This window comes from Brachyhypopomus gauderio, chromosome 2 (genome assembly GCF_052324685.1).
Source record: "Brachyhypopomus gauderio isolate BG-103 chromosome 2, BGAUD_0.2, whole genome shotgun sequence".
NCBI classification, from domain to species: domain Eukaryota; kingdom Metazoa; phylum Chordata; class Actinopteri; order Gymnotiformes; family Hypopomidae; genus Brachyhypopomus; species Brachyhypopomus gauderio.
The window spans coordinates 15,358,165-15,372,401 of record NC_135212.1 but is presented as its reverse complement, the minus strand read 5'-3'; the positions used below and the strand labels follow the sequence as shown (position 1 = coordinate 15,372,401).

Genomic DNA, 14,237 nt, shown 5'->3' with positions numbered 1-14,237 from the left:
CTCTTCTTCCAGCCTCTCTCTCTCATTCCCTCCCTCTCTCCTCCTCTTCCCCCCACAATCTCAGGGTGGTGGTGTTCCAGATGGTCTGAACCTGCTGTCCTCACCACGTTTACACATTCACATACACTCTTTACCCAAAGATCATGTGATCAGACTGCAGAACGGACATCTCCAGTTTAAGCTGACACACACACGCACACACACACACACTCACACGCACACACACAAACACTCACTATATCTACAGTCATGGACAAAAGTTTTGAGAATGACACAAATATTATATTTTCACATGATCTCCTGCCCTCTGGTTTTTATGTGTGTTTGTCAGATGTTTTTATTACATACAGAAATATAATTGCAATTATATAATGAGTAACAAAAGCTTTTATTGACAGTTAGAATGAGTTAATGCAGCAAGTCAATATTTGCAGTGTTGACCCTTCTTCATCAGGACCTCTGCAATTCTCCGTGGCATGCTCTCAATTAACTTCTGGACCAAATCCTGACTGATAGCAGTCCATTCTTGCACAATCAATGCTTGCATTTTGTCAGAATGTGTAGGTTTTTGTTTGTCCGTCTCTTGATGATTGACCACAAGTTCTCAATGGGATTAAGATCTGGGGAGTTTCCAGGCCATGGACCCAAAATCTCTCTGTTTTGTTCCCTGAGCCATTAAGTTATCACCTTTGCTTTATGGCAAGGTGCTCCATCATGCTGGAAAAGGCATTGTTGATCACCAAACTGCTCTTGGATGGTTGGCAGAAGTTGCTCTCGGAGGACATTCTGGTACCATTCTTTATTCATGACTGTGTTTTTAGGCAAGACTGTGAGAGAGCCGATTCCCTTGGCTGAGAGGCAAACCCACACATGAATGGTTTCAGGATGCTTTACAGTTGGCATGAGACAAGACTGGTGGTAGCGCTCACCTCTTCTTCTCCGAACAAGCTGTTTTCCTGATGTCCCAAACAATCGGAAAGGGGATTCATCAGAGAAAATGACTTTACACCAGTCCTCAGCAGTCCACTCCCTGTACCTCTTGCAGAATATTAGTCTGTCCCTGATGTTTTTTCTGGAGAGAAGTGGCTTCTTTGCTGCCTTCTTTGAGACCAGGTCTTGCTCCAAGAGTCTCCACCTCACAGTGCATGCAGATGCACTCACACCTGCCTGCTGCCATTCCTGAACAAGCTCTGCACTGCTGGTTGCCCGATCCCGCAGCTGAAACACTTTTAAGAGACGGTCCTGGCGCTTGCTGGTCTTTCTTGGGCGCCCTGGAGCTTTTTTGGAAACAATGGAACCTCTCTCCTTGAAGTTCTTGATGATGCGATAGATTATTGACTGAGGTGCAATCTTTCTAGCTGCGATACTCTTCCCTATTAGGCCATTTTTGTGCAGTGCAATGATGACTGCATGTTTCTTTAGAGATAACCATTGTTAACAGAAGAGAAACAATGATGCCAAGCACCAGCCTCCTTTTAAAGTGTCCAGTGGTGTCATTCTTACGTAATCATAACAGAGGCAAATATTGACTTTGCAATTCATTGCTGTTAAGCTGATCACTTTTTATAACATTCTGGATTATATGCAAATTGCCATTATAAAAACTGAAGCAGTAGTAGTAAAAAATTTTATTTGTATCATTCTCAAAACTTTTGGTCATGACTGTACACACATACCTGTTCTCTCACAGACTTGATTTACATAGTAAACTGCTTGTTCTGAAGTTACTGTTGATGTAAAATTACTAATCACGGCTCTGAACACACAGAATTTACCATGAACTGGTTTTAAAGAAAGTGAAGCATAATGCAGATACACACTTGCAAACAAAGAGATATACACCCAGATACACACTCGCAAACACCCAGATACTTATAGCAGGTCCAACCAGATGGATACTTTTAAATGATGATTTTAACATAGTGTGCCTGTGTGGATGGACAGACACACTGTCTAGGATGAATCTTGTGAACAGATGCAAAGCACTTTGTAAGTAGCTCTGGATAAGAGTGTCTGCCAAATGCCCTAAATGTGTATGTGTGTGTGTGTGTGTGTGTGTGTGTGTGTCCTGTTGCAGGTCTCTAGGTCTGCGCTATTTCACCTATGGGATCCTGTTTGGATGCGGCTCCTCTTTTGCGTTCCAGCCGTCCCTGGTCATCCTGGGTCACTACTTCCGGCGGCGTCTGGGCCTGGCGAACGGCGTGGTCACAGCCACCAGCAGCCTCTTCTCCATGGGGCTGCCTGTCCTTCTCAAGAAGGTGGCTGAGCCGCTCGGCCTTCCCCGGACCTTTCAGATCCTCAGCCTCTTCATGCTGGTCCAGTCTCTGCTGGCCCTCACCTTCCGGCCTCTGCTGCCCACGGGACGTCCGATGATGGGCGGTGGCCCTGAGGAAGGGAACCCGGCGGCAGCTGGCAGGAGCGGGGGGCCGGGGTCAGACACCGGGACCCACTGGCGGAGAAACGTCCTGAGGATGAGGAAGTATTTCAATGTGCGTGTCTTCAGCGTGACGACGTACCGTGTGTGGGCGTTTGGAGTGGCCACGGCTGTTCTGGGATACTTCGTGCCCTATGTTCACCTGGTGAGACAACGTTGTTTGTGTTGTGTGTATTGTTTGTGTTGTTTCAGTGCACTGATGATACACACTCGACATCTGTTTCAGAATAGGGAGTTTCAGATAAATTAAATCAATATTATATTATATAGCGCTTTTCACAACACATGTTGTCACAAAGCAGCTTTACAATTGTATGGGTCCAGATCCCTAATGAGCAAGCCAAAGGTGACAGTGACAAGGAAAAACTCCCTATGATGGTGGGGATAAGGAAGAAACCTCGGGAGGACCAAGACTCAAAAGGGAACCCATCCTTCATTGGGTGGCTCATTAGCACAAGTCTGTGGTGCGCAGGATCATTCATAGATAAAGTTAAGGTCCTTATTCCCCAGCCAAGCAGTCACAGTCCCTTCGGTGTAGATGGTGAGCCTCAGGTAGGGGCTAGCATCAGCACGTCCTATTGCGGAAATGGCACATCCAACCCCGGCATCAGTACATCCACTGGCAAGCCAGACCATCTCCCAGGTGTTTGTAGGTGCTTGTATGCAATCGTCTGACTCAGCAGGGACCCATCCCCTTTGGGTGCCCTGGTTAAATACACAAATCACACAAAAACACACAAATTACACAAAATCAAATTATACAGACGAATACACAAAACACAAAAATCACACAATCAGACTAAATAATAATCTTCCTGCCTAGAATGAAAATTTTGGGTATTGATATTGTCAATGTAAATGTCTTGTGATGAACGCCAGGTTTTCATTCCGTGTCAGAGCAGTAATATTGGTATTGTAGGCTCCGACTGCAGTATTACTCCCCATGCTGAACCTCGGCGAAGAAAGATATGTGATGTAGTAAATATGTAACAGATTAATCAAAGGCCAAACAGATAAACGGACGCCAGCAGAAGTAAACGGATAAGTCTTTAGTTAAGATTTAAACATTGAGACCATGTCCGAGTCCCGAATAGAGGCAGGAAGATTATTCCACAGTTGTGGAGTTTTATAAGAAAAAGCTCTTCCACCTGCTGTGATCTTTTTGATTTTAGGAATAGTTAATAACCCTGCGAACGAAGTGAACGTGCTGGGTTGTAATGTTCAATAAGTTCACTAAGATACTCTGGCGCTAAGCCATGCAGTGTTTTATATGTTAATTAAAAAGTATTTTATAGTTAATACGGAATCTAATTGGCATCCAGTGTAATGACGATAGTACGGGACTAATGTGATCAAACTTTTTAGTTTTCGTTAAAACTCGCACTGCTGCGTTCTGAACCAGCTGGAGTTTGTTTATCGATCTACCAGAACCTCTAGCTAGAATACTGTTGCAATAATCTAGACGAGAGATTATAAATGCATGGATTAGTTTTTCTGCATCACTAGTATTTAGTATGTTTCTAATTTTAGCAATGTTGAGTAGGTGAAAGAACGCTACCCTAGTTGTATTATTAATGTGTGTATTGAACGAGACGCCTAAGTTCTTTACCTCTGCGCTGGGGGTTATAATGAAAGAATTTAGATTCAATGCTACATTATGTATCTTGTCTCTCTCTGCCCTAGATCCAACTTTTATTATCACTGTTTTATCTGGATTTAGTGCTAGAAAGTTACACGCCATCCAATTTTTTATCTCTTCTACACATTCCTCGATTTTGCTGTTAACTCACCTAAGGGTAACATGTACCGTGTAAATAGAAGTGGTCCTAGGACTGTCCCTTGTGGGACACCATATTTAACCTGCATGGATTTAGAGGTTTTATTATTAACACTTACACACTGGAAGCAGTCGGTCAAATAAGATCTAAACCAGGAGTGCTGGTTTAGGAATCTAAACCATTCCTTTAATACCTACTGTGTTTTCTAGTCTATCCAGCAAAATGTTGTGATCCACAGTATCAAAAGCTGTACTAAGATCTAACAGTATAAGGAACGAGAGGAGCCCATTATCGAACGACATTAGTAAATCATTCACTACCCTTATTAAAGCTGTTTCAGTGCTGTGGTTCGGTCTAAATCCTGATTGGAATTTTTCATGGATGCTATTTGATTGGAGATAATAACGTAACTGATTGGAAACTGCATTTTCTAGAATTTGAGATAAATGGGAGATTAGAAATTGGCCTATAGTTGGCTAGAATCTGTGGATCGTTTTTTGATCAAGGGTCTAATTACGGCGCATTTTAATTGTTTGGGCACATACCCTAGGTTAAGGGAAGAGTTAATCATATTAAGTAAGGGACCTGCAATTGTTACTTTGACTAGGGCTGTTTCAGTACTGTGGTGGGGCCTAAATCCAGATTGGAACTTTTCAAATATGTGATTCCTATGCAGATATAATCATAATTGCTGGGCTACAGCTTTTTCTGTGATCTTGGATATAAATGACGTGTTCGGAATGGGTCTATAATTAGATAGTACAGTCGGATCAAGATTTTGTTTCTTGATCAGAGGTTTAATAACCGCAAATTTACATGATGTTTACGTGACCTATTGTAATGAATGAGTTAACTACTGTTAGAAGATGTTCAGTCACAACTGGTAATATCTCTTTTAATAATTTTGAGGGAACCGAGTTTAGTGTGCAAGTAGTACAATTTAATGATGAAATTATTCTCCAATTCTGATTGTGGGAGTGGATAAAAAGCATTTCTCCTAATGTAAAATTTAAATCAACCAAACCAGATGACATACCAGTTGGATTACCAATAAAAGGTTTTATATTTTGTCTAATATTCTCTATTTTATTATCAAAGAAATCAATAAATACATTACTAGTGAGGTTTACTGGAATCTGGTTTTTACTGTAAGTTTAGAAATAGTACTAAAAAAGAAATTAGGATTATTTTTATTCTCGGTCATTGAGGCTAAGTATTCTGAGCGTGCTTTAGTGAGTGCCCTTTTGTATTCAATAATGCTATCCTTCCAGGCACAGTGGAATACTTCCAGCTTAGTGGATCACCATTTCTGCTCTAATTTACTTGCTATTTGTTTTAAGTTTTGAGTTTGGTCAGTGTACCACAGGGCGAGCTTTTTGGATCTAGCCTTTTTATATTTGAGTGGAGCTACTATATCTAGAGATGATCTGTATGTATTCTCTAAGCAGTCAGTTAGACTATCTAACTCCTCTGGATCTGATGGCAAGTAGGCTAAAGCTGTTAAATAAGGGAAGTTTTCAATAAACTGTGTTGCTGTTGATGAATTTATCAAGCGCTCATAGTGGTTGGATATTGCTGCGGTTTGCGGGAGTATATTTATATTATCTACGTCGATACCCAGAGTTAAAATTAAATCTAGGGTATGATTTTGATAATGAGTAGGTCCTATTACATTTTGTGTAATGCCAACAGAGTTCAGTATTGAAGTAAAAGCCTTTGTCAGTGGATATCAAAATGTATGTTAATGTCTCCTACCATTATTATTTTGTCATTGCATACCACATGACAAAATAATGTGAATCCACACTATAGTTTTGAACCCTGTCTGTATTACTGAGATCTTGTGAGATAGACACATGGCCCAGAAAGGCATTGGCAAGAACACGAGAAGGGCTAACCACCAACTACTGAGTCACCATCACGTATGGTATTTACCAAGGAGATGCCCTGTCTCCACTGCTGTTCTGCATAGCGTGAAATCACCATGTGGCTGCAGATATCAGCTACAGAATGGAGCATCAGTCACCTCCTCTACATGGATGACATCAAGCTTTATGCCAGCAGTGAACGAGACAGCAGTTCACTGATCCATCTCACTAGGATATACAGCAATGACATCAGAATTAGAGGGTGCACGACCAAATAAGTGAAAATGGTAAATAATTAAAACTTATCACTAGTAACGTATTTAATGACAGTGTAGACATGAACCAGAGAGGATGATTTACTCCTTAGCGCCAAGGCTAAAGCTAACTGAGCTAGTTAACGTGCACATTAACACAAACTTAGGCTCACCGGAGCAGCCTAAGTTTCCCAGATGTTATTCAGTTTCAAATATTCAAGCCAAATGTAACTAAAAAAAGAGTAAAGAAAACCGAACAGCGCTGTGTTAACAATCATTACAGATTATTATCAATCTCTCTCTCTGTCTCTCTGTCTCTCTCTGTCTTTTTCTGTCTCCCTCTCTTGTGTAGTAAGCACACACTCCATCTCCCTCATAGCAACCGTGTTGGCTGTATGAAAGTATTTTAAAGTGTCTGAGAATGACCCAAGGATAGCCGTTTGCACTGTTCTGCTGAATTGTCAAGAGGGGGTATGTCACACACACACACACACACTATATATATATATATATATATATATATATATATATATATATATATATATATATATATATATATATATATACACACACACACACATACACACACCGATATACAATACAATATATACTAGAAGTGTGCCAAAAAATCGATTCATATATCAAAAATCGATTCTCATTTACTACGATTCAGAATCGATTTTAAATGTCCCAAAATCGATTCTAAGTCGTGGTGAAGTCTCGCGTTATGTATTTACAAAATTACATAAAATTACATAGACTTTACTCAGCAGGTTCTGGGACACACTCATGCGCGGAAAAGGTTAAAAAACAGATGGAGGAAAGAGATATTCAACCTGTCCGGTCTTCATTTAAGGCAAAAATATGGGTTCATTTTGGTTTTTGCCGAATGCCAGGGAAGACCGAACTTGACACAATGTAGCTCGTGTGCAAGGCTTGTGTAACGCGGTGAGCATGGGAACGTACACACCGCGTGAAATAATATAGAGAAGGGTGGACCCAAGTGAAATAATATAGAGAAGGGTGGACCCAAGTGCCAGCTCGCAAGATCAAGACATTTGATACTTGTCAAATGTATTAGCGAGAGGGAAACGCGCACAGCGACCCAGAACAAACAAACAAAACAACACGGAAGACTCGACGCGCAAGAGAATAGAAACAAAAACCGTGAGGGCACGGAGTAAATGGAAAATACAATGCCTGGAAAATAACACTCAACCGCAGAGAGATGGGAGAAAGAAGCAAAATAACAACAGTAACAAAAAAACAGTGCGGATAAATGTAACGCGAAAACGAAACCAAGGACGCCAGCAGAAGTAACTGGCAAAAAATGACGCAGCAAAATAAAATGCTTCCCAAAAATAAAGGCAAAACGGGTAGGACGAAATACAGGATTGGGTAAACTTGAGATGGGTCAGGAAGCGACGCAGGAGATAGATACTCGAATAAGTAAAGAGAAAGCATAAAACCTGGATTATACTTGACGCGTCGCGAGCAGCGCGAGGATCCGTGTGGTGAAAATGATGTAATCGCTGTGGCTCCGCCCGTGCGCGAGGGCCTCGCGCGGTGTCGATCCGCGAGGTCGTGCACCTCTCGAATTTTGTAACTTTGCGCGCGCACCGCGCCTCAGCGCAATGAACAAAGTCATGTTTGCAGGGTTCATACACCTAAACAAGGTGGAATTAAAGTACTTGTACGTCACTTTCAAGGTCCAGTTCAATTTTTCCCAGCACGTTAAACTTAAATAAGTTAAATATTTATACATATACTTGAAATGATTCGAAATAATTCACTTTTAATCACATTATTTAATGGTCGTTTATTTTCAAAACGCCCAATCTTAACGTCTTCACGTTCTCTCATGTTTCGTCCTGGAATTACAAGAGGCTCATATTTGTTAACATAATACAAGAGAACTGTTCAGTCAGACAGATATTTGTTGTGAAACGAAGTAGTTACAATTTCAAGCATTTTCAAGTACTTTAGCCTAAATTCCAGCACTTTCAAACCCGAAACACAAAGCAACATTACAATTCATCATAAATGTTCATTCCCCTGTTGTTGAGGGGTGTTTCTTTATACTACCACATATCGTTTCGGACAACACTGCATGCGGTATAAAGAAAGTATAAATGCTTCTACCGTTCGCGCGGAGTCACGCGCTACGGTCACTCGCGAAAGTATAAACCAGGCTTAACAGATAGAAGTGGCGAGACACCATTAAACGAGAAGCAACCACAAAGAAAGCAGGGACATGGCTGTGTACGGTTACGCCGGTTTAGTCTGGGACTGACTCTGGTGCCCCTAGCAACGGCTGGGGCAACTGCATCTGAGCCAGCCCTGACAGCTTGCAAAATGAAGCTCAAGAATTTTGTTAACACAACAAAAACCATTTTATTTTACCAAAGCACTTTATTTTTGTTAATTAAATGTGAAAGACACTTAATTTTCTGTATTTGTCATTCTGTCTTGCAAAGCAGACTGTAGTAGATCATGCAGATTTTATAGACTGAAGCAGACATTTTTATAAATCAAATCGTTTTTTGAATCGAAAATTGTTTTGAATCGAAAATTGATTTTGAATCTAATCGTGGCCCCCAAAATCGGAATCGAATCGTGAGATAGTAAACGATTCCCACCCCTAATATATACACTACCAGTCAAAGGATCTCATTCTTTCGGTCACTGCCCAGAGCTCGAGACCATAGGTAAGAGTGGGAATATAAATTGACCAGTAAATCGAGAGCTTTACCTTTTGGCTCAGCTCTCTCTTCACCACAACGGTCCAGTACAGCGTCTGCAATACGGCAGCCACAGCACCAATCCAACTGTCAATCTCTTGTTCCATCCTTTTCTCACACATGAACAAGAACCCGAGATAATTGAACTCCTCCAATTGAGGCAAGAACTCATTCCCGACACAGAGAGGGCATTCCACCCTTGTCCGACTGGTCTCAGTTTTAGAGGTGCTAATTCTCATCCCGGCCGCCTCACATTCGGCTGCAAACTGATCCAGCGAGAGCTGTAGGTCCTGACCTGATGATGCCAACAGGACAACATCATCCGCAAAAAGGAGACAGGGAATCCTGAGGCCACCAAACCGCTGAAAGATTCTGTCCATAAAAGTTATGAACTGAATTTGTGACAAAGGGCAGCCCTGGTGGAGTTCAAATCCCACCGGGAACCAGTCCGACTTACTGCCGGCCATGCAAACCAAGCTCTTGCTCTGTTTGTACATGGATAGCCTGTAGCAACGGGCCTCATACCCTATACTCCCAGAGTACCCCCCAGAGGAATCCCCAAGGGACACGGTCGAATGCCGTCTCCAAATCCACAAAACACATGTGGACTGGTTGAGCGAGCTCCCATACACCCTCTAGGACCCTCACAAGAGTGAAAAGCTGGTCCAGTGTTCCACAACCAGGACAGAACCCACATTGTTCCTCTTGTAACTGAGATTCGACTATCGACCGGACTCTCTTCTCCAGTACCCCTGCATAGACCTTACCAGGGAGGCTGAGGAGTGTTCTCACCCAATAGTTGAAGCACACCCTCTGGTCCCCTTTCTTAAAAAGGGGATCCACCACTCTGGTCTGTCAATCCAGAGGCACTGCCCCCGATGTACACGCGATGTTGCAAAGACGTGTCAGCCTGGACAGTCCCACAACATCCGAAGCCTTAAGGAACTCAGGGCGCATCTCATCCATCCCCAGAGCCTTGCCGCCAAGGAGTTTCACAACTACCCTGGTCACCTCAGCCCGTGTGGGCAAACCCCCGTTCGAGTCCCCCAGCTCTGCTTCCTCTATGGAAGACGTGATGGTGGGATTGAGAAGATCCTCGAAGTATTCCTTCCACGCCTAATGACATCCCCAGTCGAGGTCAGCAGATCCCCAGCCCCAGTGTATACAGTGTTGGTCGGGAACCGCTTTCCCCTCCTGAGTTGCCTGACTGTTTGCCAGAATCGTCTCAGAGCCAATCGAAAGTTACTTTCCATGGTTTCAAAGCCATGATCCGCTTGGCCCTCCTGTACCCTTCTGCTGCCTCCAGAGTCCCACGAGTCAACCGGGCCCGATAGGACTTTGTCTTCAGCATGATGGCCTCCCTTACCTGAGGTGTCCATCATCGGGTTTGGGGATAGGCACCGACAACCTTGCGGCCACAGCTCCCTTCCACCACATTGATAATGGAGGCGCGGAACAAGGCCCAATTGGACTCAATGTCTCTGGCCTCCCTCGGGATGCGGTCAAGGCTCTGCCGGATGTGGGAGTTAAAGATCTTTCTGACCGGTTCCTCTGCCAGACATTCCCAGCAAACCCTCACGATACGATTAGGTCTGCCAGGTCTGTCCGGCATCCTCACCCGCCATCTGATCCAACTCACCACTAGGTGGTGATCGGTTGACAGCTCAGCTCCTCTCTTTACCTGAGTGTCCAAAACACACGGTCGCAAGTCTGACGACACGATTACAAAATCAATCATCAAGCTGCGACCAAAGGTGTCCTGGTGCCATGTGCACTTATGCACACCTCTGGGCTCGAACATGGTGTTCGTTATGGACATACTGTGACGAGCACAGAAAGCCAATAATAAAACACCACTTGGGTTCAGATCGGAGAGGCCATTCCTCCCAATTATGCCCTTCCAGGTCTTACTGTCGTTGCCCACGTGAGCATTGAATCCCCCAGCAGAACAATGGTATCCCCAAAAGGGGCCCCTTCCAGTATCCCCTCCAAGGACTCCCAGAAGGCCGGGTACTCTGAACTGCCATTTGGTGCATAAGCACAAACAGTCAAAGCCTGTTCCCCAACCCGAAGGCATAGGGAAGCAACCCTCTTTTCTACCAGGGAAAACCCCAACACACAGGCAGCGAGCTGGGGAGCTATGAGTAAGCCCACTCCAGCCCTCTGCCTTTCACCCTGGGCAACTCCAGAAAAGAATAAAGTCCAGCCTCTCGAGAGGATTGGTTCCAGAACCCAAACTGTGTGTTGAGGTGAGCCCAACTATATCTAGTTGGCATCTCTCAGCCTCACACACCAGCTCAGGCTTCCTCCCAACCAGAGAGGTTATGTTTCATGTCCCAAGAGCCAGCATCATGTCAAACCATTCAAAGCCATTTACATCAGTGGTCTGCATACTAGACGACCTGCAAGGGTACCTGACCACACCATCAGGAACAGATGTTATCATCTTGGATGATCATCAGGGAGCATTTACGCTGGATGAGGAACCAGTGGGCCTCAGTGCTGTTCACTGATGAAAATCATCAGAAATTATGATCACCAATGATTTTGGAGACGTCAAGGAAAGTTCTATGCATAACACTGTTGTCACCAGACGAGCCTTTGGTGGCGGTGGTGGTGTTAATGTGGGCAGGTGTATCTTTGTGACAAGCCCATACTACTTGAATAACATAATTAATCCAGTCATTGTACCTCTGCATGAACAACACAGGCTTTATTTAATCTTCATGGATGACACGTTCCAGCTTATCGAGGTCTTTAGGGAACGGCTGCTGGACACTGGGGTTCCTCAAATGGAGTGGCAAACAACAAGTTACTGAGACATTGACATTTATTGTTCGGGTATACCAACCACTGTGGTTGGCTTTTGTTCCAATAGTTTGAGATGAGAGAATCATCGTTGCATGCTTCCACAGAAATCCCTTACTTTCATAATATAATATCACAGTAATGTGAACGTTATGTTTTCTTCTTGAAATTTCAATCGAAAGCCAAATATCCCGAATATAAATTTATATATATATATATATATATATATATATGACAGCATGAACTGCTGGTGATGGGGTGTGTGGTCAGATATATTGGACTGTGTTCTGTGTGTGTGTTTGGGTGGGTGGATAAGAATCTGAGTAATCGTATGTATTCCGGAAATGTGTGTGTATGTTCCGGATGTGTGTTTGGGGGTGGGTATGCATTGTGGATGTTTGTATGTGTGTTTGGGGGTGGGTATTTAGGGATGTGCTCTGAACATGCATTGCGGATGTGTGGGGGCGTGTATGTATTCTTGGTGTGTGTGCTTGAGAATGTGTGTATTCTTAGTGTGTGTGTGTGTGTGTGTGTGTGTGTGTGTGTGTGTGTGTGTGTGTGTGGCGGTATGTACACTATGTGCTTTCGGGACATTGGACATTGGTATGAAGTCATAAAGATGAGAAGCTTCAGTCCCTCCCACCTCCAGTCGTGTTTTTGAAGGCTTCAGATCAAATGTAAACATCACCCCCGGCTTTTGTTGTACATGTGTATGTGTGAAAGAGTGTGCATGAGTGTGTGTGTGTGTGTGTGTGTGTGTATGTGTGTGTGTTTATCCCACCCCTCTGTCCCCATATCACTTCTGAGCCATATCACTCACCCCGCCCCATGTCACCCCTCCCACCTGCCACCTGCCTCATGTCACCCCTCCCACCTGCCCCATGTCACCCCTCCCCCTGCCCCATGTCACCCCTCCCTCACCATTTCTCAGAACCCAAAGGGAGGAAGCGTGTCCTTGGTTTGACTCACAGCCCCCTCTTGTGAGTCCACAGCACGAGATGCATTACTGCTCTGATTATGGGAATATAGCCAAGATGTTTCCAGGCACAACAAGCCTGAAGGACAACAGCCCAGCTGGAGCGTCATTCAGATGGGGCTCCTCGACATAGCCCATGCCGGTCTGGCTACAGCAGTCTGATAGCAAGAGTGCACTACACTTATTTGTGTGTGTGTGTGTGTGTGTGTGTGTGTGTGTGTGTGTGTGTGTGTGTGTGTGTGAGACAGATCAACTTTGTGAAGGAACAGTTTGGTGAGACGCCGTGGGAATGGGTACTGCTGGTGTGTATCGGGGCGTCTTCAGGCGCCGGACGCTTACTCTTCGGCAAAGTTGGTGACCTCATTCCTGGCGTGAGGAAAATCTACATGCAGGTGCGGAATATCTGAGCAGTGCTGTTTAACTTCATCACACACTCCACACAAAGCCCTCACTCGTGCTCAGGGAGACTGTCTCAGTCTTTCATACATCTAGAGATTTCACTCATGACTCCTTCGAGCTCACTGATGATCATTAAAGGCTTTTCTGCACTTTTGTGCTCCCTTCACACACACAGTGGGTTCATCTGTCAATAGTGCATGTTTCACTCTTACATTTAGTCACTTTACAAGTCTCACACCGTCATATGATCCTCTATTGCAGGTGGGCAATTACTGTTCCCAAAGGGCCACATGAGAAAGTGGACGGTTTTAGAGGGCCAGACTAATATATTTAACTTGGTTCTGTACTATACAAATATACTGTATACACTATACATACTGTATCTTAATAAACACTGAATGAAACATTAAAATGATACAATGAAAATGAGGAGGACATAATTATATCATTATTAATGAATTTGTGATTGTTCAGTTTAGAAAGAACTTTTTTCATCATCACCACAAAGATGGAACTCCATCATCTCAGTTTACAGATCCACATATATAGATCATTAACTAGGCTGTATCACCACTCTCCACATATATAGATCAGTAACTGGGCTGTATCACCACTAGGGGTGGATATCACCACTGATTTCCCAGTTCGATTCGATTCCAATTCACTAGGTCCTGATTCAATTCGATTTTCGATTCGATCTGATCCGATTCAATATCGATTCTTGTAGGGACATTTCAGTTACAATAAAAAGTGTAGTTTGAATGTGAAATGTTGTAATGATACAAGGAACACTCAAACTTTATTAAAATGTATTAAGATATTAGTGTTTATACTGTGAACAGTTACATTCTTTTTTTATATCAATTAATGCACACACTTCCACATAGCTCCTTTACCAGAAAAGGAACAACCTTTTAAAGTGCAAATTAAGTTTTTTTTTTTAACATGTAACAAAAACATTTTTGAACATAGTTCTGGG

At 43.4% G+C, this 14,237-nt stretch overlaps 1 protein-coding gene across 2 annotated transcripts in view; it reads left to right on the top strand.

Moving 5' to 3' along the window:
* slc16a2 (solute carrier family 16 member 2) overlaps positions 1-14,237 on the top strand; it is a 51,600-nt gene that overhangs the window by 24,026 nt on the left and 13,337 nt on the right. For both annotated transcript variants that reach the window (XM_076988468.1, XM_076988461.1), the window contains exons 3-4: positions 2,078-2,579; positions 13,108-13,251. In XM_076988468.1, the coding sequence (XP_076844583.1) occupies positions 2,078-2,579; positions 13,108-13,251 (646 nt within the window). The remainder of the gene's footprint in view (positions 1-2,077; positions 2,580-13,107; positions 13,252-14,237) is intronic.